The following is a 25,467-nucleotide window of genomic DNA, read 5'->3' as shown; positions in this document are numbered from 1 at the left end:
TGTGTGTTTTTGTTAAAATGTCTCTGAATGTCTTCAGAAACTTCTCCAAAAATGTCAGTATATTGACTTAGAACTCTGTCCAGCTCCTATTAAAGTTCTTTGGAGTGTTTCCCAGATTTATCTTGGTGCAGATTCATGTTACTAAATGGGATATTTAGAGTGAGGCTGTCTACTTCTAAGACAACTGCTCAAGAACATCTCTGTAGTTGCAGGGATGGTTAGTCAGTAGTGTTTAGGCCCGGTTCCCTTCATCCTAAATGTACATTTGGGCAGGTGAACTTCATCCAAAACCTGGTGAATTAATCTTGACTGATTATAATGAAAGCCAAATTATTAGCTCAGTCACAGGCACCTGTCATTGTAAATGCTTGAGATTAGAGAAGTAAATTCAGTTCTGTGATTTGGATCTAGTCATTAACACACAGTTGAAAAAGAAAAAATCAAGGTAATTTTCTACTTTAAGTAGCAACTATTGGTCTTCTAGGGTGCGTCACGTTCTCAGCTGGTCAGAAAATAAAACACAGGTGTTGAAATTCCAGACTAAAATTCAGGAAAAAAATAATCTTTTATTAGAATATGATGTGAGTAAAGTCAGATAATGATGTTCTAGAAAAATTTGTGGAGTCTAGGATTCAATGTAAAGATGAGTGTTCACATCATAAATTGCTATGAACTGTATTTTCATCTTGGATTTAGCATTTTGAAGCACTGGCTAATCGGGCTGCAACAAATGGTCATGTTGTTGACATATATGCATGTGCATTGGATCAGACTGGTCTTCTGGAGATGAAGTGTTGTCCCAACTACACTGGGTATGTGCCTGTTCATTTTTAAGTAGTATGTGAAGATGCTTTTTTTTTTTTTTTTTTTTACTTTTTTGAACTATTTAACAGGAAAACTTGGCAAAAACATCCTGCATTTTTTTTCAAACTCCGATTTACTGTGATGGTTGCATTTGTGATGGAATTTGTCACCATAACTGTGTTTATCAGAAGGCTTTGTATTGTTTTTCTTTCATATGATCTGCCTGAAGCCTAAATAACGTGACTATCTTAAACACTTTATCCTATGTACTGGTGTGTGTGTATGTAAACCTTAGGCTTCAGTAAAGATAAGGACCTGTTATGCTTTTTCTTGCTGTTCAGAGTGGTACAAAACTGTGTTATTCCGTCTTGTTTATGCCCTTCTTCTAGATACTGTTGTACATAACTTCAACTGACGTCTCAGGTGATTATCAGGTTGCATAACTGATACGTCTTGTTGCTCCTAAATTTTGTTCCATCTATCCAGTTCTGTGTTTCACGCATGCTCTTGTATTCCTCCGGCGTGTCTTGCCATCTGTTCATTTTAATCTGATCAAAGCAAATTCCAGTCTTTCTCCTGAACCAGTCCTGTGTTTCCTGTCATTGTGGATGGCACACTCACCCTTTCTGTTATGCAAATCTACAGCCTGGGATAGCTTTTGACCCTTGGTTGTATTCTAACCACCTAATTCATTTTGTAAATCCTGCAAATTCTTCTTCCATACTTTTTTTTTTTCCAAACTGAGTTTCAGGCCAGCTTGGCCATGCAAGCCAGTGCTAAATAGTTTCTTTACAGAGTTGTATGTATAGCCTTCACGTAGGAGTTTCCACTCTTCAGGAGCTGTATGTTGACTTTACCTGCACATTTGACTTATTTTTTGCATTAACTTTTTTGCATTAAATTCAGGCTATATTTTTCTGTATATTACAGTGTAATTCTGCTCTTATGTTCTGCTCTTGTGACTCACCATACCCTGTTTCTGCTCTTACAGCAAAACTAGGCTTTGTGTGTAGTTTGCCTATTTCTCCTACAGCTTTTCCTGTTTTCTATTTGGTTAAATTCTGCCTACAGGGAAGGATTTCTGATTCTGCCCATGTCTGTCTTCCATCTTTGAGTAAGATGAAGAAAAACTCATGAAAACTTCTATAACTTCTTTCAGACGTAATGTTTGACCTATTAACAGATTTTAAGAATGTTATTCATTAATATTTTTGAATAATAGTAGTATCTCCCATTATTATTTCCTAAATGCAGTATATGATATTTCAGGATGAGTGGCAATCACTGCAATATCCACAGAAGACTGCTAAACATAAAAACAAATCACACTTTTTAAGCATAGATTTAAACCTGAATGAATGCATATACAAAAGAAAATGGTGTGGAAATATGTTTGGAATATTGAATGTTAGAATTAGGTAGCTGACTTTGCATGAGAAGGTTATGAGACATTTGTCGTGCTCAAGTCCAATGTACTATTTTCCCAGTGAAAGATTTTGTTATATATTATAATCACAATGACCTTAACTTGCTGATTGGATGAGAAGCTCACTCAAATTCATCGCTAACATTTAGCAGAGTGTTACCTTCATGATAGTCAAGAAGACAAAAACATACCTAGTTTTAGGCTTTAATAGAAGTAAGCTATATAAATCCCATGTGCAAAATAATTGCATGATAAATCATCTCTCTTAACTTGAGTTCTTGTTTTTTGTTTTATGTTTTTGTCTAGAGGCTACATGGTAATGGGAGACTCTTTCAACACATCTTTATTCAAACAGACCTTTCAGAGAGTATTCACAAAAGATATGCAAGGACAATTTAAAATGGGATTTGGTGGCACATTAGAAATAAAGGTAAGAATAAAAAATGCAGTGTGTTAGTGAAACACTGGCATAGAATGGCTGTGAACTTCAGAATCTGTCCTTTAAGGAATTTTTAGGAACACAATTAAGAGATGCCTCAGGGTTAGCTTGGACATAGCTGTTACTACCTTGTTACCTCTTTGCAGTTCCATGATTCTGTAAATGTGAATTAGATAAAACGTTAATTCCTTTTTACCCTGCATTCGGTGACAGCTGAAAGGGAGACTGAACTAAAATTAGTCTTAAAATTAGAAACTCACAATGCTGTGTGCTTAGATTTTGCTATCAATAGTGAGCGTTTCTTGGATTAGGTCCAGGTTCTCTGTATAGTGCAGGAAAACTTTCTTTTCATTTTCCATCCTTATCAGAATCCATTCAGGCACTTCAACAATGTTCATTTTTATCTTCTCTCTTGTGAGAAGCTTAGAGCTGAGTGTGCTCTAGGCTCAGATGTAGGCTTCCATGATCTTTCCTGTATTGCAACAGTGCCTGGTAGAAGAATTTGGGGCTATTTTATTTTTTAACAAAAGTCTGTTTAATTTTTAACTACCTGGACAAATAATCAAACCCTCTTTTTCATACAAGTGTTATTGTGAAATTTGTTGAAAGATCCTGGAAAATGCGGTAACAGAGCCTCAGTTATAGAGGAATGTTCAAACAGGAAAATTACATTGGAAGAATGTAAATAAAAGGATTTTGTTTTAAGAAACATATGTTTAGAAGATCTGCATCTTCTGTGTATGAATTCACCGTGGGATATGTACAGACTTATCCTATAAGTCTTAAGTTTTAATCTGTTTTGAATATTGTAATGACTTTGCTAGAAAATGAACATTATGCATTTTAGGTTCTCAGGTTTATAAATAACAGAAGTTCTTCGCTATGTTTTAACATACATTCATGCTGTTATTTCAGATATACTAATTGTTAAAGCTAACATACATAATTCAGTGTTCAGTGTGAGCACGTGAAAAATTTCTCTAAATGTGTCAAGCATTACGTGTATAATCTTTTCTAAGGGTATAATAAGTCTGATATGCAATGAGTTTTTTATTAATTAATGGTAAAGTCCGAGTTCTTGGTGTGGTGTATTAATGTATGTTTTTCTTTTAAATACGAAGACTTCAAGAGAAGTAAAGATTTCTGGAGCTATTGGACCCTGTGTCTCTCTCAATTCTAAAGGACCTTGTGTCTCAGAAAATGTGAGTAAATCTTGCTGAAATTGAAGGTAATGTTCCATTATGGAAAAGTAGGATTTAGGATTTTTAGATATGAAGAGAGAGAGGCTAAACCTCTTCCATAAATGGAATAAATTGTGTTCGTTTTTTACAATTTCAAATTAAATACACTCGGGCTGCTCTTTGGGTAAGCTCATGTTCACTGCTAGATTAGATATGAGTTGTATTAGACCTTGCAGGTCCCTTGTTATATGGTTATGTTTGTCAGTTGAGTGGTAGCTTATCCATACCAATTTTAAAGCAATATGCTGTTGTAGCAGAAACCAAGCTAAAAGTGAGTGAGTGTGATTTATTGTTTAAATGAAAGCTTATCCTTTTATCCAAACAGAGAATCATAAAATATTTTCTTTAGAAAGACTGAGAGAACAGGAGAAGATAAGTGTGGGAACATCCCGTTTATCTTACTCCCCACCCGTATTATTTGGTAGCTATTTCACCATATACTCATTTAATTAATTGCTTGGAGTATCCAGCTATTACAGGCTCCTGAAGTAGCTCCCTTAAATTTACAACAGACTTTAATCACTTATTTTCTTATCAAATAATATTATTGCAGTTTAGTTTTATTTTTGATTACCAATCAAAAACAATTCCTACAAGTAAACAGATGTCGTAAATTTCAGAAGTCTCATTTTTTGTTCCTAATAATCTCTGCATAATAGAGCACTTGATAGCGTGCAAGTACTTACAAGTGGCCTACTCTCAAGCATTTTTCATAGCTAATTTTTTCTTATACTTACTGAGATTTTTAAATTCAAAAAGATGTAACCATATAATTAACTTTTTTCTCTCAGTGGTCTGGCACAGATTTTCTTACATCATCATCTGAGTGATTGTGTGTATTGCAACAAAAGTTATAATGCCTCCCCAAAGCAATTAAATGTACATCTCATTATTTAAACTACATACTTAAATCATAGGGGGTAATAGAAAATTTAATTGTGAATTTGTATGTGTTGCTTTGCAATTACATCATAATTAATTTCTATCTCAAAAGCCTTTTGTTGAAATTATCTGAATTAATTTTTGAGGTAAAATGTGCAAATAAAATGTAGGTATATGCAGCTTGTTTAAGATGGTAACTGGACAACTAATTTAGCCCTAATACTTTGAGTACAAGCACAGTGTTAACTGTTGTCAGTATAATTCTCCTTGAATGTATATTTTGTTTATTTTTGCTTGTTCAGATATGAATGACTGACTTGGCTTTTTAAAATTGGTATCTCTGGATATTTGTATTGTTTTGATGACAAAAAGGAATTGTCATTTCAAATAGGTCACTATCTGTATACAGATCCCTTGTTAGTTACTAGAGACTATGTAACTATGTACTTACATACCATGTAAACTACCTACTAGAAGTTCATTATGGTGTGGGTTGGAAGTGGTGTTTCACTTGAGCACATTTTTTGTTAATGTTGTAATTTAAAGTGATTCACTAAACTGAAAACTGCCAATTTCTCTAAAAATATTATAAAATAAAAATTGTCTCAGGCAAGTACTAAGAAAAAAAAATGACTGTGAACGAGACATTCAGTCTCTTATCTCTTCAGTAACAGAAATTGAAGCAGGGATGTAAGAATTTCTGATATACTGCTTTCAGAAAAACAAATTAACCTTCTTTCTTCTCAAATCTTTGTATGATTGTATGATGATACGTATCACTCTTTTTAATTCTTTCAAAAAATATAAAATATTTAAGGGTTGTTGACTTTACTGGGGGTTGTCACATACTTTCAGGAGAGAACCGATATAAAAGTATTTCTCCTTGTTTTAGGATTTTTATCAGATACACTCTTAAAGTTTCTTTCAGCACAGATATCTGTGCCTTGCTTAATCCTGAATTCCCAGCACGAGCGCTCCATGATTTTCTTGTTTCTGGCAATTCTCTTTCTCTCTCTCCACTGTTGCGAGAGTGTTACCTTTGAAAAGATGGCAGAGTGAGCAGGGAGAAAACCTGTGACAGCACAGTTGTAAAACATCACCTGTAGTAGCCAGATGCTGTGTCGCAAACACAACAATAATTCTGTTTTATGAAGTATTATATAAAATCTATTTACAGGAGATTGGAACAGGAGGTACTTGTCAGTGGAAGATTTGTGGACTTAATCCTACTACAACACTTGCACTTTACTTTGAGGTGGTCAACCAGGTATTACATATTTGTCTACTTCTCTAGTAAGCACAATAATTTGATTTTTATGTGACTTCAGAAGCCTGTGTGTAGGGTTTTTTTTGTCATTCCATCAACCACAGCAGCAGGGATACGAATGATGTTGCTATTCTGTGTTGCTGATAATCCAAGTCCAAATCTTTCTTTTCAGAGTATTACTTAACAAAATGTAAGTCAGTTGGAATATATGAAAATACTGTAATCCATTTATTTTAAAGTCCTTTGCAATATTTCTCTAATGTTTCAGTTACAAGGTAATTATTCCATAATGTTACATTTTAATTAAGCTTTTATTGCTCAGTTTGTAAGTAAAGCAAGTAAAGATTGGCTTCACTGAAACACATCACAGACATACAGTCTGGTTTCCTCTCTCCCACAGGGGTTACTGGGAAACAGGATAAAAAACAGGACAAGGAAATGTACTGTTCCTTCTAGTATTCTCCCTTCTTCCAAATGTTTGCAGCTAGGGAAGTAGTGTGTTGGTTGTGATTTCTATATATTTAGTATACCATATTGTATACTTTACTGGAAGATTGTAGGTTTTAAAATTTCAACTTACCTTAGCCTGTTCTTACTTTGCTTTTTGTATATTTATTTTAGTCTTATTTATTACTAACTCTCAAACTGGTCTGGTCGTGGTATGTCATATTTGATTTCAATTGTCCTCATTTGAAATTACTTACCTTGTTGACGGTATATAGACCTGCATTTCTACTGATAGAGTTTTGAAGTTTCAGAGTACACCTGGGTCCCAATGTACAAGTTTTGATGTTGCTTTACGGAAATCATTTATCAACACTTTAGAATAGTATCAGTTTCATTGAACACCAGGTGATTCACTAGAATCACAGGACAAACAGAATCTAATGAAATGAGCAATTGTAACACAGCCCCTTTGAAAGTATTGTCTGGGGTTAGGTGGAAGGAGAGAGCATCCATTCCTTTAAGGGTATCTGGTGGAGGCAGCAACTGCTCCTGATATGCCTTGACAGTCTCCAAGTTTATTAGCCATGTTTGGTAGAGATAGTTGGTATGATAAAAGCATCAGTCAATGGATTTACAGAATTTCAGCTGCCTTTTGTTAAGAATTTTATAATTTTCTAATAATTTGTTTATCCATTTTCAAATTATGCTGCAAGATCTTTACAGTCTCCTCCATGTATTTTTTTTTCCTCCCACGCTTAGCACAATGCTCCAATTCCTCAAGGAGGACGAGGTGCAATCCAGTTTGTGACTCAGTACCAGCATTCCAGTGGACAGAGACGTATCAGAGTGACCACAGTTGCCAGAAAGTATGTGTGTTTTTTTTCCTGTGATGAATCATATCTGAAAAAGAGGATACGTGTTTGCCTTTTAATCTTTAAATTTTATAACCAGTTCACTGTTTTGGGTTATGTAGTGCCACAGGTGGTGAAGGCACGATCATACCTTTGGGACAATTGCCTATGCTGTTCTGTGGGCTGTTTCTTTTCCACGAGCTTGCAATGGCTGCGTAATCATGCTATGGGAGAGCTCTGAAGTAACCCAAGTGATTTTGGGTAACACAAAGAGGAAACATTGGGTGAAATTCTGTGGCCTAAATTGAGGAAATGGTTAGACTTAAGGAATGATAAATGTCACCTCCTACCTTAGCTTGTGAGTGCTAGTTGCAGTTCAGGGGCTTTGAATATACCTGTTCTTCCATGTATAATCTTCACCTGTAGCTTCCTTGAGTCAATTTACTTAATTTTGGAAAATGCTCTTTAATATTATAGAGGCATTTTTCAGTGTCAAATGATGTTCCCTTTAAGATAAAGGAGATTATTAATTGGTAATGTGATGGAAAACTCAATTTATTAAAAACCAATACCCTTGATGTTAATAGGAGTATCACGTGAATGTTCATGGTATTAGTAAAATCATCTTGGTGGATGGTAAAAGAACAGAGTAATAGTACACCTTGTAAACTGAGAAGGACAAAAAATTATATTCCAGAACAGGTATACAAGAAAGCTGTTGGTGTGGAAATGTGTCATTAGCTTTGCGGACGGTATTTTCTGTAACTTTTTATAATTTGTCAATTTTTCAATACAATAACTGTTTTATAATTGGCATTGCTTTCTCTTCCATGGCATTTCTGCAGATAAGGGACATTTCTAATTAAAGAAAAAAGAATGGTTAACTGAGAGACTACTCATTTATACTTGGTAGATTTTTGAAGGTACAGCATCATTTTGCCTGTTGAACTGCTAACACTGTTTTCTTTGCCTTAATTTTGAAGGGATATTTTGAAGTTGGACACCTTTCCTTTCATGGTGATGCAAATATGTATTTTAATTTTGCAGCTGGGCAGATGCACAGACACAGATTCAAAACATTGCCGCATCTTTTGACCAGGAGGCTGCTGCAATTCTCATGGCTAGATTGGCAGTGTATAGAGCAGAGACAGAGGAGGGACCTGATGTGCTTAGATGGCTGGACAGACAACTTATACGACTGGTAAAAAGGACTCAAAATAATTAAATTGGTTTCTCATCTCTAGGCAATATCTTTATTAAATGACTAGTGTTCAGTGGTTGTTTCTTAAAAGTGGGACTGGGGGCTGGGAGGGGAAGTGGGACTGAATGCTACATTTCCACAAGAATTAACTGAGAGTTTCTATTTTAAATGATGCAAGAACATTTCTGTTTTTAGTACATTTATTAATATCTCCTCAGTCTTCAGCAGCTGGTCACAGCCAGCAACTGAGGGAAAATCTAGCATGATGCTAGCAGCAATTAAAGTTTTATGTACTTCCTGGTGCCTCTAGTGATATTGTAGATTAAGTATTTTAAGCAAAAAACAAATAAACAAAACCCTAGAAAACCATTTATTTATTTTCAAAAGTTCAATTTTAAAAAATATTCTTTCTTAACTATAAATTATTAATAAGTAATTATTAATAATTTTATTTCAAACATGTTTTTCGGGGATGTTTAATTATCTAACTCTGCTTGATGATTTAAATAAAAAACAGAAAAAAAGATTAAAGCCTCGTGTGCAAGGAAATCACTGCTTGTTAAGAACTGATGTCAGTTTTTTTTGCCAGGTTTCCTTACGAAGTGTAGGCACCTTAAATCATATGTCTATTAAAAACAAAAAAACTTACAGTAATGGCATGATCAAGCTGCTGTGTTTCTTAGCTTAGATACATTTTTCTTTTACAACAGTGTCAGAAATTTGGAGAGTATCACAAAGACGATCCAAGCTCTTTCAGATTTTCAGAAACCTTTTCACTTTACCCACAGGTGAGTAGAAGGAAGGTTTATTTATAAGGGATAAAGAAAGAATGCTTAGGGAAGGAAGTGGCATTGTAGCACAGAGTAAAATAGACTTTAAAAGACTTTAAAATAGACTGTAAAAAGACTTTACACTGGATATCAGAATGAAAAGGCCTTTGGTTTAACACTGGTAGACAGCGGGATGAGGGGAAGAGAAGTGGAAGGGCAGAAGTTGGAAAACTCATAGGTTGGGATAAAGACAGTTTAATAAGAAAGGAAAAGGAAAAAAAAGAAACAACAACCAAGAAAACCACCCCACAAAGAAAAACAAAAAACAAATTAAAGCAAATAAGGTGAATGAATGACATTGCAATTGCTCACCACCTGCTGACCAATGCCCAGCTAGTACCTGAGTGGCAGGGGCCCTTGGCCAACTCCCCACAGTACTCACCTGGGAAGAAGCATTTCACTGGTGAAGTGAACTTCAACTTCAGTATATTAAACTTTAAATAGGTTCTTTGCTAATACTCCATTTTAATAAATTTCTCCATTCTGTTAGCTCTCAAATCTGTGTTATTCTTGGACTGTCACAGATTTCTGTGATACTTCTGTTCAAGTTTTCTACCAATCTCTCTGTGAAGCGTTGTGGAGAGATGGATACAGCAATGAAAGGATTTGCTTATGAACTTTGTTAGTTGAAATAATTTTGCCATGTTAGTGTGCTTTTTCCTGTTAACTTGATGCAACTTAGTTTGTGATTAGTTAAGCTGATCTCTCTGACTCATTGTCATGTGAGTATATAAAAATGGTAAAGGTACAGATACAAATTAGAAAAGTTACAGGACTTGCTGTTTGCAGTGGTGCTCCGTACCAGGGTAAGAGGCAATGGACACAAACTGGAACAGAAGAGGTTCTGTCTAAACATCAGAAAGCACTTCTTTGCTGTGTGGGTGACACAACCCAGAGAGGCTGTGCAGTCTCCTTCCTTGGAGATCCTTAAAAAGCCACCTGGACGTGGTCATGGGCAGCCTGCTCTAGGTGCCCCTGCTTGAGCAGGCAGTTGGACCAGGGGATTTCCAGAGGTTCCTGCCAGCCTTACCCCATTCTGTGTTTCTGTGACTTGGAATTCAAATTTACTGTGGTACTTAGAATTCAAATGTACTTCATTTTGTGGGGGGAAAAAAAATAAATCTCTCCTTGTACAACTCTATTTTGTGAATGTTCAAATAAATTATTTTTGTTTTGCAGTTCATGTTTCACTTGAGAAGATCTCCTTTCTTACAAGTTTTTAACAACAGTCCAGATGAGAGCTCGTACTATCGTCACCATTTTATGCGTCAAGATCTAACCCAGTCACTTATCATGGTTCAGCCAATTCTCTATGCCTACTCCTTCAATGGACCTCCAGAGGTACCATTATATGTAACCTAATTGTAGATTAAAAGATCCTATTTTGAGAGAGACAGGGTGTCCTTATTGTTATACATGTTATAAAACGTATTGTTTCTCAATTTATTACTTGAGAAGCAATATTGATTTTATATAGAACAAATATATGAATGAGGTATATCTCAGAATTCTGATGTAGCAGTCCTGAGAGTAAAAGTCATTTTGTTAAGAGATCGTGTTTTAAACTAAGGAATAATTTTTTTGCTAGTTTTTGAGAGCAGTTTTTGTTTATGTGGTGCCGGAATGTAAATATTGACAAAAATGTTTTTATTTCAAAATGTAATTTTTCAGTGGATTTTGAAAGAAGAGTTGTTTATTTGAAACATATAAAACTCCCTCCACCTTTAATACTCTCATCCAAAGCTTCTAATTTTGATGTGGTTACCATATTTGGTACAGAACCTCCCAGTTGACCATATCATGGCATATCCTGTATAAACCTAAAATAAAAAGATGATCTTTAAAGAAGCTTGTTAAAGAAGGGTAAGATAGGAGACAACAAAAGTAGTCAGATAAGATAGAGTGAGGAAACTGTAAGACAGTGAGAATAAACATAGTAGGCAAGGATCTTGACAGGCTGGGACTCCAACTTTTTGTTAGGATTTTTTTTTTGTTGGGTGGATGAAGACTTTTAATAGTGAAATTTAAATTAAAGTAGTGTGGCAGTTTATGAAGAAATACTCAGAAGTGTGAGATAATTCTCCCATATATAAATAAAAGTTATTCATGTGGGTGATGATCAAGCTCCCACTTGATTGAAATGGTAGCTGACACCTCAGCGTAGAATATGTAATAAATCTCCTTTCTCTTTGTTGGAATAACTAGTATTTTTTGTTGTCCCTAATATGATTGATACAATTGAATCATGGTATTGATTCAATAAAGTCATATAATGCCAACATAGTAACACGGCCCTTAAGGTAAATTAAAACCTTCAAATACTAAATCAGATCTCATAAACTGTCAGTATTTACAGTATACAGTATTGGAAGATATATATCCACAGTAATAATAACTGCAAGGACAAGACTAAAAACAAAAAGCCAAAATCCACCCCCAAATTCCATACGTGAATAACCACTGAAAATTTACACACTGAAATATCATTAAAGTTAATGGCATTGCATGGGTAGATGTGGAGGTACTTAGGCTAGTAAAATGCATAATAATGAGAGAAGTCTCAGTTTATGAATTCTGTTTTTATTACTTTCATGAAGTTATATATTCAGAATCAAGGTGGATAACTTTACAATGAGATCGTGTGGGTTGCAGATGTGTAACATGAAAATGAGCAAATAGGGAGCTTTAGTAAGTGATGGAAAAGGTTCCTAAGATTCAGTGACTTACTCATAGAGCTTGTAATGCCATCTGATTGCTCAGTTTTGCATCAGTTGGTAATTTGTTATTTATTTTTAAATCTTAGCCTGTTCTTCTGGATAGCAGCAGCATTTTACCAGATCGCATTCTTCTTATGGACACCTTTTTCCAGATCCTTATTTATCATGGAGAGGTAAGATTAGTCTCTTTTACATAAATACTCCTTTTTCTGTAGGAGTGCTACATTGTGAAAGTCAAGCCCCAGTTCTAAAGCACTTCAGTGCTTGACTTCATCTGTGCAACCAGTACCAAAATCGTAATTATTGTTTGTAGTTTGGTGGTCTGCCAATGTGCCTGTACGTGGATACCTGGCATTACTTGCTGTTTTGGTCTAGTCCTGTTTCTTCTGACAGGTTTGAGGTGAATTGACTTTAGTATGCAGATTATTTGTTTTAGATGAATATTTTTCAAGTTTTTGAGAATATTATTTCTCCTTACCCCTGCTTTTTCACTTACTTTAGACCTCTGAATTATTCTGTGATAAGGAGACAGAACGCCATGTTTTAGGGACTCCCTTCATCTGTACTGTTCTAGAGAAATGAAATTGCTTCTGGCAGCTGAGTAGATACACATTCCCTAGTAATATAAATACGTGCATTTGCACGTGACTTTCATGTCCTGCAGGATCTGAGCTGTTGATGTTTACAGCTTTGCAACTGTAAGTGGTTCCCAGCTGAGAGTTTGGGAAATTACGTTCTGGAACATGTCCTCATAGCTGCATTTTTTAAAACAGTAACTAAACTTCAATACTTTTTAGGTAGAAAAATATTCTTTGCATTTTTGTAAGATGCTGTCAGAAAGCAGCAAGGGTTTCTTCCCCTCAGGTGGGCTGCTCCTTGAGGGAAGGGGAGCTAGGAGCTGAGCATGATCACATGGCAGGCTGAGGTCTTACCAGCGAGGACCTGGCCCCACAGTACCTGAGCAAGGCAGCAGAGCAAATTGCAGACAATAGCCAGGTTCAGCCATCATGCCAGATCATCAGGTGAGTTGATGGGCATGAGGCAGGTCAGAGTTCAGGCCAGGAAGTCAAGTCCCCAGGCAGAGGTCCAGATGAGTGGGGTACCTGGCAAGGTACAGTGACGGATGCAGTGTAGCTTAGTTAAGAGCCAGGAGTAAGAGCCTCAGCTTAAAACAGCTGCCAAGCAGAGAAGGGGGACCCCTGCAGAGATTCCCTCCAAGTTTTCCTTAATAACAGCTCATATCACTGAGTTAATCTTGAGCAGCCAGTTTCACTACTAAAAGGTTGGGAGGCTGCACTACAGGCCATGAAAGACAAATATCAGTATAAATATTTATTTCTGATGTGTAATAGATATACATACTGGAGAACTATTAATAATACCACGTCCTCATGGAGTAAGTGCTTAGCATTCAAAGAATAAAGAAAAAAAAAGGAACTATAGATAAACAACACGTTTTTAGAGTTTTAAAAAATAAAACAACTAGTAGTATATTACTTGCACACCTTGTTAGAGCCAGTATTTATTGAGGCTTTTAAAAAAGACCTTATATAGTCTAAGGCAGAAAGCGATGAGCGATGGAATAGAGGCCAGCAATGGCAGACTCTCTGAAGTGCCCTGTTTATTCTCTAAGAAAGATTGGTGAATCAGTTCTAAACTTCTTCCTCCTATTCCTAGACCATAGCTCAGTGGCGGAAATCAGGTTACCAAGATATGCCGGAATATGAAAACTTTCATCATTTGCTTCAAGCTCCAATAGATGACGCCCAAGAAATTCTTCACTCTAGATTTCCAATGCCCAGATATATTGATACAGAGCATGGAGGAAGCCAGGTATAGTCAAGTGTATGTTATATAATCTAGAAAGTGATGTGTTAATAATGTTTTTAGATTTTTTTAGTAGGCATGCATTTCTCTGCTAAAATATATATACATTGCAAATGAACATCTGAAATTTTAAAACTAACGAAGCCAGATATTTGATATCTTTTCACCTAATTTGTGAATCCTGTTATTTTGTACTGTTTTTGTCATGCTGTCTTCGACTCTCATATTCCTTGTGTAAGATGTGTAGGAGTACTTGTACGTGTACAATAGTACTTGTGAGGGTCTTTGGATTAATAACAGAAGTATTCTTTGTGTTATTTTTGATACTTTTAATCAATATTTTACTGAAGTTCACATTTGTTTAGCTAGTGCTTAGGAAAAGAAAAATTACTTCCTGCTGCTTTGAGAAGCTGTTATATGCAGAATTCTGCATTATAACGGAATTGGAATCCGGAGAGTGGCTTTTATTGAAAGGCTACTTGCTCTTCTAACTAGGCATCTTGTGCTTGTTTTTATCCACAGATAAGAACTGGTACGTGTAAGAAATGTTTGTTTGAGAAGATTAATCTATTGCTTGTGCTTTTTTTTTTTTTTTTAAAGGCTCGTTTCCTGCTCTCGAAAGTAAATCCCTCTCAGACTCATAACAATATGTATGCATGGGGACAGGTAAGTATGAATATGCTGATGAAGCTTGTAGATGTAATTTTATGTTCTTTTTCCATATTTCAGAAATCAACTGAGACATTGTGTACATAAAAGTAATAATGTCAAGTTTTGAAACAATCAAACAAAAAAAAGCAGTTGTGGCCTAATGCCACCAGAATTCCGAAGAAGAAAGGATTTTATTTCTTCACACAAAAGTGATCTGTTTTTCTCTTTTAAGCTTCTGTTAGGCTACTTTCATGTCTAGCCATCTTTCTTAGGTATAGTCACATTCCTTAGAATGAGGACACTTATCACACATAAAGACTGAAGAACTTTTTTGCATTAGAAGAAATAAATTTTTAACTTATTTTAAAGAACTGAAAAATACACCAGTACCAATGTACTGACATTTCCTAGAATTTGTGTGGACCAGTTGACCACACTTTTCACATTCTTGTCTGTGGGGAAGGAAGTTATATATAAGCTCAAAAATTAAACTTTCTATAGCAGCTTGTGTTCTTGAATGTTGCATCCCGTTTCATGTACTCCTTCCAAATTTAGCTTTTATAGTGGGAAGAGAAACACTGCTGTGGGTGAATACTGGTGCAGTGTCAGTTTCTCATGAAAATATAATGGCATCAAACAGTTGGATCTACGTATTAACTGCACTTTTAAAGTATTTTTGTAAAGGGCATACAGTGTTCAAGTCACGAATAAAAGGGCTCTGCAGCAATTCTATGGCAGTGATTTTTGTCAGTTTAGTTTAGTTTTATCAGGGTACATTTTCATAGAGATGTATTGGTTCTAATGAAACTTCTGGTGCGATAGAGCACTGAGATCCAGAGTGAAGATGCTTGAAAACCTTCTACTGAGTCAGGGACAGCACCATTTAAAACTCTTTTACCTTCAAAGATGATAAAGTAGCCAGCAATCTGGTCTCTCTCTTCGTGTACCCGCCACAACATACACACAAACCATGTAGTTTGAAAGGTTTTTGTCTGTTCCCTGGAAATTTCTGAAGTTTTGACATTTCTCATGGTATAGGACAAATGCTTTCTGCTCATTTAATTATTAAGCAAATGAAATGGTATTCCAAATGTAAATGCAAATCCAAAACAATTACTGAACCGATCTAAGAAAACTGTTTATGCTGGGCAAGTCTCAGTGAGACCTTTTGAAGCATATTAGAAAAAGCAGCTTTCCCTTTAATGTTGGAAATAATGCAGTTCAGGCTAACATAAGAAATTGTGTGTTAATCTCCCCAGAGGCATTGTAATGTGTTTTCTATGTAATAACCTGCTGCTTTCATAGTTTTTTTTGTTATTGAAGAAAGACGAGCCAAGTAAAAATCATTGAGAAATGAAAAATGTAACTGCTGGGAGAGAATTTTAAACTGAGTTGGTTTTGCTCTTATTTTTGCCCTGAGCTTCCTGAATTATTTCATGTAGTTTTATGTGTTCCGCTCATAACTGAGTCTACAGAAAAAAATGTTAGTCCCCATTCACCTGAAGAGGGCACCCACACGCTACTGAAACCATGTTTCAGGAGGTGATGACTAGTTTGGTTTTTAACATTGTAAGTAAAGATTTTTTTTTTAAACTTTAGCAGATGGATGCCTTATATGATATTTAAACCATTTTCAGAAAATAATGGTAAACTAATTTCATACAGCTCTATTTTGTTTACTCTGAAAGTGTGTATTGATCAGTCTTTGAAGATGCAGTTGAAATTTTCAGATTATATTGGATATGGCATTTATTTGAGCATACCTTTATTTTCAGCTCTGTGTTTTTTTCCTTTAATCTTTGTGTTGGTAACTATTTGGAATTTTTAATTAGAAGTGAAAGAGGAGGTCAATGGCACAAATCTTACCAGATGCCCAGCTACCTGTTACTAAATCACTATTAATTAAATTTAAATTCTCACTATATGCCTTCGCTGAAATTTTTAAATGAACAGAAAACAAAATTGAAGGTGATCTGTGCAAAATCAAAGCTAATTTTTCTGCTTTTCAGACTTGTACATTGTTCAGTGAGCCCTTGCTGGTTTTCATTGTATTCCACATGAAATAAAATACTTTTTTTCCTTACCTACTAGAATGAAGGGTTCCTAGTCTTCAGAGCAAAGCTACTGCTGTTGGTGGTGGTGACAGCAGCAGCCTGCGTGCATGTATTGAATAAGGTGTTAAGCTTCAGGATCAGAGTTTGTGTGTTTTAAATATCTTGGATTACCACCAGCAGTCACTGTGGGAAAAACCTCTTAGATATGTAACAACTCCATTGGCTGTTTTTTTTTTTTTCTGGAAGATGATGCTGTCTGCTTCCATGCATAAAACACAAGGTGGCAAATCGTATCCTGCCACAGAATTAAACTATTTGTAATTCCCTCGTGGCTTCTTAAACAAGGAGAGCTCAGGCTTAGCATGTGGCAGGATTGGGAGCATAACATCCTTTCTTCTTATCCTGCCTCTAGAAGTTGATAGACAATTTAGAGGGTCTTTCCTGAGAGTTGCTGTGTAGTGTATCAAGTGTAATGTAGTGAAGTAAAAACTTACTGCTCCTGGATTTGTCCCTTGGTCGTTAACTGAAAAGCAGCTTTAGCTAGTTCTCATTAAGAAGCTCAACCTCATTAAGAATTTCCTGTCTTTGTTTTGAAGCACTTAGTAATAAGTTCAGACAGTTGTGATTTCATTTGGAATTATGGGTGCCTATTACCTTTGAAAAGGTTGGTTTGTTGAGATTTATAGGAATTCTTCATACACCTGTAAATGGGAGTAATGACAATTTGTTTCAAAGGACTTAAGAGAGTTGCTGTGTAATAATTCTACTGTTTTATTTAGATTGGAAATTTGCTTAAAGATTAATAAAAAAAAAAAACATTTTGAACTTTTTGGAATTCTGGGGTCAAAAATTAAGTTACAAAAATACCTCCAAAATGGTTTTCATCTTCTGTGCTCAGATTTGCAGTGGCATGACCTTCAGATGTTTGTGTGACTCTTCAGATTGCACAGAGCTGTAGGAAAGGATTAACCAAGATTTCCTTGAAAAAAGCTAGTTGGCCCTCACTCAGATCAGATTCTCAGTGGACTTTTTTTTTTTCCTTTCCTCATTTTGATGTGTCTGAGTTTCAGTGGCAAATGCTGATTTACTAGTTGTGATGCTTGCACATTTCCGTTTGTCACCTTTGCTCCATTATGATAGGAATGATAGGGGAGTTGTGGTATAGAAGTTTTTATTTACTTTTACAAATTTGTAAGTTAGGATTTGGAGCTGTCAAAAACATTGAGTTTTGTATGATCGATGTAAATATTTTGCCTCACTGCATTAATATGGGAAGGGGTGTAGTCATAGAATCATAGAATAGAATCATAATATCATTTATATTGGAAAAAATCATCAAGTTTGACCATCAACTGTCACTACTAAGCCCACCACTAAACCATGTCCCTAAATACCTCGAGGGATGGCAACTCCACCACTTCCCTGGGCAGCCTGTTCCAAAGCCTGAACACCCTTTCTGTGAAGAAATTCTTCCTGACATCTAATCCAAACCTCACCTGGCACAACTTGAGGCCATTTCCTCATGTCCTAGCTGTGGTTTATGCCTGAATTTAAGTAAACGTATGAAAATTTATTTAAATATGGACTTATTTTTGTCAGAGAACTTCAGCAATGATCTGCTTCAAAGGTCATTCTAAACTGCAGTTTAGAGAGGTGTTTATTTAACGGAACATATTGTGCCTTAAAATGCTTTTTCTTTACAATGTGTATAACCCATTCTCTGTGTTTTCTTTTACAGGAGTCTGGAGCACCCATTCTTACTGACGATGTCAGCTTGCAAGTGTTTATGGATCATCTGAAGAAACTTGCTGTCTCTAGTGCTGCCTGAGATTCTGTAGTGTGCTATAGGCACAGATAAGCTGTAGCCATATTTCAACTTTTTCTCCTTTGCCCTTTTCCATGTCTCTCTTGACAGAATGCTCTGATATGCACAAGCTGCCTGACTAGATGTAAAAGTGTTGTTTTCAAAGAAAAGCTTTTGTTACCAGCAAATGTTTTAATGTGAACCGCAGTTTGTAAAAATGACAAGTAGTAGAATAAGTTATAGTTACAGGAAAAAAAAACAGTCCTTTTGATTACCATGATATTATAATTACTTTGAGATCAATTATAACAACTTTGAAATGTTTTTTCTCTTTCCTTCTTAAATGGTTGAGGTTGATTCTGCTTTGCACTACAAAGGCGCATTGAACAATAAAGGAAATCTTTGGTGATGTCAGGCTTTCCAGACTGCCATATGATATTGTTTCTTACTCAATCTGAGCATGAAATGAACAAAGAAGCAACAAAAAGCTTATAAAAATAGTATTAACTCAGTCTTTTGACTTAGGCTGCTGAACTTTTCTGCAGTGATCTTATTGTTCACATGTTAGTTATTTTAGGAGTATTTAACTTCAAATATTTCCTTTCCCCATTTTTTACTGTAGTTGATTCTTTGGGAACAGAGTTTTTCTTACTTTCCACATGAATAATTGCAACTGAAAAAGTAAAAAAAATTAATAAAAAAAACTGTTATTGCACAGAATCTTAAGCTTGAGCTAAGAAGAAATCCTACACTACCAAAATAAACAGACTCAGCCTTGATTTTTGTCTTGGCGAGTATACTTTAAAAAAAAAGTTACCTTTTTATTATTGCCTTATAATGTTATTACATTAATGCATGACACTGCACATCTGCTTTTTGTTTCTGCACCCTTTTTCTTATGAGTTCAACAGGCTGTAGTTCTTGTTGAAACAAAATTCTATAGAATATGCTGCAATTAATTCAGTATTTAGTTAATACTTTATTTTTGTGTGTGGGGAAATAAATTAGTAGGCTTTCCCATTTACTTTATGAAGTTTACACAAAACAGATGTTTACATAGGTAATATGATGTTTTGACAAGTGAAGACATGAAATATTGTACCGGGCAATAAAAATGGTGCCAAGTCTGAAGGAAGGGAGTTTTGACATAGGAAATTCAATCATATATTGGTGTGATAAGCATGATTTTTTTTCCGTTTGTCTGTAAATTCTCAAAAACTTGATTAAATCATTTGCTCTCTTTTACCTAAATGAGATGAGCTCTTTTTGCCTCAATGCAAATAAAATATGTTTTTCTCTCAATTTCTGTATTTATTGTGCTGGTTTTCTGTCAGTGCTTAAAATTAATTGTGGAAATAAACTTAGTAATGATAAAATTTAGAATAACTTCATAATTTATTTAAATAATAATTGGTATCAAACTTATTTAACTTCAAGTGATACTGAACTGCTTAGATTACACCAGGTTGAGATAAAGATTCAGAAGCCCTCTTGACTTTGCTTTGTTTTATCTAAGAAACAGCTTTTAAAGAAATTCTGTAACACTGGGTATGTCCACTTTATTTGGCAATTATATACCGTTTGACTAATGAATCTTTTCACCATCACGTCATGATAATGGATTTTTTTTTGAGTTTCTCATGCATCTGGTAAGTTCTATGCTTTCCTTCCTGTCCTCTAGCCAGCTTTCAGTCTATAGTAGGTTATTTTATCAGTTCCTTGGCAACTTTAGCTGTTTCTGTAACTTAGATATCTAACATCGTCAAAGACTTTTTGGAAATCCAAATGTCTGATGTATTACTCTCATCCTGCTGCTTATAGACCCCTTCCACAGACAATGTGGTTAGTGAGACAGGACTTCCCTGCGTAGCAAGCACACTGTCCCTTTCCCAAAAGCCCATGTCTATCCATAGGCTCATGAATCTTACTCTTTATTATAGCCTCTGCCATCTTACCGAGGATAGAGATCAGTCTAAGAGGCAGGATTTTCGGAACAACCCTTTTTGTGGATGTGATGTGGGCAACAGTCTGCCAGTCCTCTGGCACAGTGACAGTGTGTAATGACAGTTAGACATGTTTGCTGGCATTTTTGCCCTTCTGAGTTTGACTTCCTTCAAAACTCTTGTGTGAATGCTGTCCCTTCCTGGCAACTTACATCTTGTTTATCTACTTGGTCTAATACCTCTTGCACACTTATGCATAGGTCAGGTTAACTACATCAATTTTATCTCCTGCAAAGAACACGTTGGGAACAGTAACCCCCTCAATACATTCAACAGGGAAGATGACTTCACTGAGCTTTATGCCTCTACTGCTCATAGAATCACAGAATGGTTTGGGTTGCAAGGGACCTTAAAGATCATCTAGTTCAACCCCCCTGCCGTGGGCACAGACACCTTCTTCCGTGTTGCTCAAAATCCCATCCAGCCTGGCCTTGAACACGTCCACAGCTCCTCTGGGCAGCCTGTTCCCGTGCCTCACCACCCTCATTGTAAAGAATATCTTCCTTTTATTGATGTAGTGGCCCTTTTATTACTCTACTAACAAGCAGTCTCACCGATTCCCCAGAAGCTGTGCTTCTTGTTGTATTTAAAGAACTTTTCATTATCAGGTTCAACATCTGTTGCAAGGTGTTTTTCAAGTTCAGGTTTAGCTCGATTAACTTCCCTTGTGCATTTGACCAGAACGTATAGTGGATGCAGCTATTTCAGGGTTTGTACCTGCAGGAAATGGCAGCAACCACCAGTTGTTTTCTGGATCTATTAGGATTCTATTTTGATTCCTGCAGTGAGGACCAATTCAATTTTGCTATAAAACGTGGGGAAAAGATGACATTTTTCAAATACAGTTTCTGCAACATTGATATGCCCCTGCAGAACAGTGTGATACTGTGAGTATCGTTAAATTCTTGTGCAGGGAATTTAAAAACCAAGAACGGTAAAACAACCGTAAGAATGTCTTGTTTACATACATCTTATGTATGATTGCTGAAATTTTGTGTTGGACATTTAGATATATTTTAAAATTGATGCTGTAACTGATGGGCAGAACCATAAATAACCTGGACAATTTTGTGTGTTTAAGTCCTCAGTCTCTTCAGAACACCTGTGTTGGAGTGCATGCTAAAAATTTCATGTTCTGAAGCTACCTGGGTTTAACACAGTTGATTGTATCATCTAAAGACATTTTAAATACATTTTCCAGCTGCTTGGGGAAGTAAGCTGTTTGTTATGGCTGAGAATTCATCAATATTTAAAATCAAAATAATACGTTTTAGGGCTGTATTATAGGACAAAATGGTCTAGGAAGATAAATTGCTGCTATTTACTGTTCTTGCTAGCATACATATTAGTAGGTTTCTCGGTGAAGAGATGCTACTAAGATGCAATATCTATGACAGACCTTGCAATGATTTCTTTAAATACTTGGTTTTCGTTGGACACAGATTGGAAATCAGAGGAGGAGTCAGTCAAATCTCCTTGGGAAAAACACCTGGAGATTTTTAATCCTCAGCCTCAGACTTGAAGAATTGGCCTTCTGCAGGACAAGGGGTAAAACTAAGCTGCTGGCTGTTTTGTTAAGGTCTGGGAAGGTGAAGACTGAAAATTACCAGTGCACAGTCAGGTAGGGGAGCAAGCAATCAGGTGCTGCTTTCCTTACTCTGTTAGGCGTGCTGTGCATTTTTGAACAGCGCAAAATCTGTTCTTGATATAAGCTTCACCACTGGATATGTATGTGCCTGAAGCTTTGCCATCTGGGAAGTGTATTTGTCTAAGAGGCAACATGGGTGAATCTGCAGTTAATGGGTTGCCAGGATCATGAAATCAGACGGAGGCTCATAACAATCTAACAGCTGTTCGTGTTCTTGCATATTCTTGTCACCAGTGTTTGAACATTGCATGGAAAAGCACGTTGTGACTGGCAGTCCTCGTGTAGTATCTGGCCTACCTGGCACATATTTCTAGCCTGCTGCCTTTTTCTCAGGACAACTTTTCACCCTGTATGTGCTACACAAGCATCTGATTTTTTCTTCTCTTTTCATCACCTTAATTCCCATGCTTACAGTCCATTTACTGTGTCCACATGCCCTCACTGAAATGAGGTGTGGGTTCATGTAGTTTGGACTATGCTGAGTTATAAAATTGTGCCGATGTTTGCCTAGATGTGCATTCTTGGTAAGGCCAGTTGTAATCCTCCAGTGATGGTACTCACATCTTCCCTCAGTTTGTAGCATGGGAAAATTAACAAGGTCTTACCTATGGTGTAAAAGCTTCTTGTAGTATCACTGTGGGAGCCACAACAAATGTTATTTAGGCAGTCAGCACTCATGCTACCCCCTAATGCTATAATCTCTGACCGGTTTCTCTTTGCTCCAGCCATAGGGAGCCATGGTTCCACCTTTGCATTGCTGCCTTTCTTGTAGCTGCTAACAGGGAATACATTTTTCTCACAGTACAGGATTTTAGCTTTTTTAGTTATTTTTAGCTACTCTGTGCTTATTTTTATTTATTTATTTTATTTTTTTAATACCACCTGTCAACAATTTACTTTCACCTTCCTTGGGAAAAGGTAGTAAGGTAGTGGATTGTTATCTTTACGCTGTTGTCTCCTGTTTGGAGGGGATAGCTCACAAGGTAACAAGCTCATTCCAAAAGTTGCTGTTAAACTGCTTAAAGTCAGGTGTACTTGACTAGAAACAGAAACACTGTCAGGTAGGTTCCAGGAGCCTCACAGCTTGGTCTGTGAGGCTGTGACAGAGATGAGTGGTCTCATGCCTGCCTCCAACACACAGCAGCGTGTTTGGAAAGTCAAATTTCCCAATATTCCCTCTTTTCCACAGTTAAAAGCAATAGTTGATAAACAGTGACCGGGAGCCTATACCATTCTTCTGCGAAATCTGAGGCAAACAATTTCATTATCCCCCTGTCAGGTGGTAAAGCGCAGAAGAATTGAGCTCAGTTTAGCTTCTGGCATTTTGGGTTTGTACAAAAGTTAAATGTTACATGAAAGCCAATGAGCCTGAACAGAACAGATGGAAAAATTAATGAAGCTGTTGCTCTGCTCTGAATTTAATGTAAAATCTTGTTTAAAATAGCAGATTGTGCCTAATAGTGCAAGCTTTTATCCAAAGAAAGGACTGCAATGCTAAAAGATAAACAATGAAATCAATGCCCATATATTGATTTTGGCAAAAATTAAACAAAATAATCACTGCGTACTTAAATAGTGGAGGCTGTCACCAACACCTGCAGATTGTCCATCGCGTGTGCCTTCCCATCCTATTCCGTGACTGCCTGGAGGTATCCAGCTGTGTGGTATGCTTGCCTTGAAATGAGGTAAGAGTTTGCTTGGAAGCTAATGCATGTGGAATGAGCAATAGACTGTCCTGTGCCCTTCTTGGAGAGAAATGTGTGTGTGTGTTGTATCCTTTGTCTACAGCCATGCACTGGGACTGTGCACATTCAGGGGTGTTTGACTCAAGAGTGGCCAAAGACCAATATACCATATTAGAGAAAGGGCACGTGTCTTGCAAAGCCCAGGCATGGCAGCTTTCTTCTTCTCTGCTGCAGATAACCACTTGGGATTAGGCACCTTCAAAGTGTGCATACGAAGGTGACTGGGAGCCACAATGGCTGCTGAGGTGGTGCTGAAATAATGTGAGGGTAACCTCTGAGGTCCCTGAACAGGTACTTCCTTCTACGTTTGAACTTACTCACATCTACATGGTTGCTGGTTTTTCAGCTTTGGGACAGATGCCAGTGACTGACGGGCCAGAGTTCATAGTCTGCAAACAGCACCTGGAGACAGAATGATTTTATATGGTTATTGATGAAAGTTTAGCAGGGAGCACAACCGTGTCTGAAAAACTGAAGGTAGGTGGAGACTCAGGAAGGTTTGGTGACACCAGCTGGTTATGAAGTAACCCATGAAATGAGCTCAGTCCCAAAGAAGAGGAGATTACATTCCTGGGATTCAGCTGTGAGCTCCCTTCTGGCTGCAGAGTGGGCCTGGCACGTTTCGCTGTTTTGTGTAGTAGCACGGACAAGTCTGAGCCTTGGCTCTGCATTGATACGAACCTTGGAAGACCCTTCCCATCCTGGATGACCTGAGAAAAGTGACAATTTTTCCTGCACAGAAGCCCAGCCGCTGAGCCCTCCTCCCGTGCGTCTGGGAGCAGATAGGAAGGAGAGGCCGTGAGGAGAAGCTCTGGCCGAGGAACTCGTGATTTCAAGCAGTGCTGCCAGTCTAGTTAAGACCAAAACGTCGCTCTCCCATAGCAGTTTCCATAACATGTCCTCCCACTCTAAATATTTGCACATTGTGCCAAGGGGAAGATAGCCCAGATGGGCCCAGCACCATGGCATGAGCAGTGCTGCACCACGAAAGGTCACAGATCCTCACTGCAGACTTGCTCCTGCTCCCCTGCAGGAGGAGGTACATGAAGATGACACTTTTTAAATGCTGGCACCCAACAAACCGGTGGAAGTGTATTTCATTTTTGTACTTCATTTTTGTCCTTGATATAGCAGACGAGAGTTAACTTGTTACAGAGTTTAACAGAACATGTATTTTCTGCTTTAGAGACTGAGATTTTTATCACAGACTCGTTTTGGCTAAAACTACTCCACCTGCAGAAGGTAGAGTATTTTTAAACTACAGTAAAGGCAGGTGTGGAAAGAGAGCTTGTCATCAGAGCCAATCCCCCCAGTGGTACTGGTGTAACAGGCACTTCACTCAGCTGGGTCTACTTTGTGCCATTCCCTCTGTGAATGAACTGTCAGTCACAAAAAATACTCAAATATTTAGGACAGAACCAATAGTTTTCTTACAAAAATGCAGGATACAACTTGCACTGTATCAGGAGAGAAAAAGCAGCAGAGATCAATAATATATGACAATGTCTGGGGTGCTCTGCAACAGCAAAGAACATTAAATAAAATGCCCAGGTGATGGGAGGAAGTCAGCCACATGAAATGTAGTACCTTGGTAGTCCCTGTCGATCTAACAGGGGCAGAAAAATCCTTT

General features: G+C 36.9%; 1 protein-coding gene across 6 annotated transcripts in view; it reads left to right on the top strand.

Annotated features, from left to right (window-relative positions):
* Positions 1 to 19,743, top strand: part of SEC23A (SEC23 homolog A, COPII coat complex component) — a 28,610-nt gene extending 8,867 nt beyond the window's left edge. For all 6 annotated transcript variants that reach the window (XM_080595479.1, XM_080595478.1, XM_080595480.1 and 3 more), the window contains 12 exons: positions 697 to 812; positions 2,537 to 2,660; positions 3,791 to 3,871; positions 5,970 to 6,059; positions 7,266 to 7,372; positions 8,405 to 8,558; positions 9,269 to 9,346; positions 10,568 to 10,729; positions 12,192 to 12,278; positions 13,783 to 13,938; positions 14,533 to 14,598; positions 18,376 to 19,743. In XM_080595479.1, coding sequence (XP_080451605.1) covers positions 697 to 812; positions 2,537 to 2,660; positions 3,791 to 3,871; positions 5,970 to 6,059; positions 7,266 to 7,372; positions 8,405 to 8,558; positions 9,269 to 9,346; positions 10,568 to 10,729; positions 12,192 to 12,278; positions 13,783 to 13,938; positions 14,533 to 14,598; positions 18,376 to 18,465 — 1,311 coding nt within the window. In that variant the 3' untranslated portion in view covers positions 18,466 to 19,743. The remainder of the gene's footprint in view (positions 1 to 696; positions 813 to 2,536; positions 2,661 to 3,790; positions 3,872 to 5,969; positions 6,060 to 7,265; positions 7,373 to 8,404; positions 8,559 to 9,268; positions 9,347 to 10,567; positions 10,730 to 12,191; positions 12,279 to 13,782; positions 13,939 to 14,532; positions 14,599 to 18,375) is intronic.
* The last annotated feature ends 5,724 nt before the right edge of the window (positions 19,744 to 25,467 follow it).

The sequence above is a fragment of the Anser brachyrhynchus genome, assembly GCF_964034855.1.
Source record: "Anser brachyrhynchus genome assembly, chromosome: 5".
Classification (NCBI taxonomy): Eukaryota; Metazoa; Chordata; class Aves; order Anseriformes; family Anatidae; genus Anser; species Anser brachyrhynchus.
The sequence above is the reverse complement of the archived record's forward strand: the minus strand, read 5'-3'. Positions and strand labels throughout refer to the sequence as shown.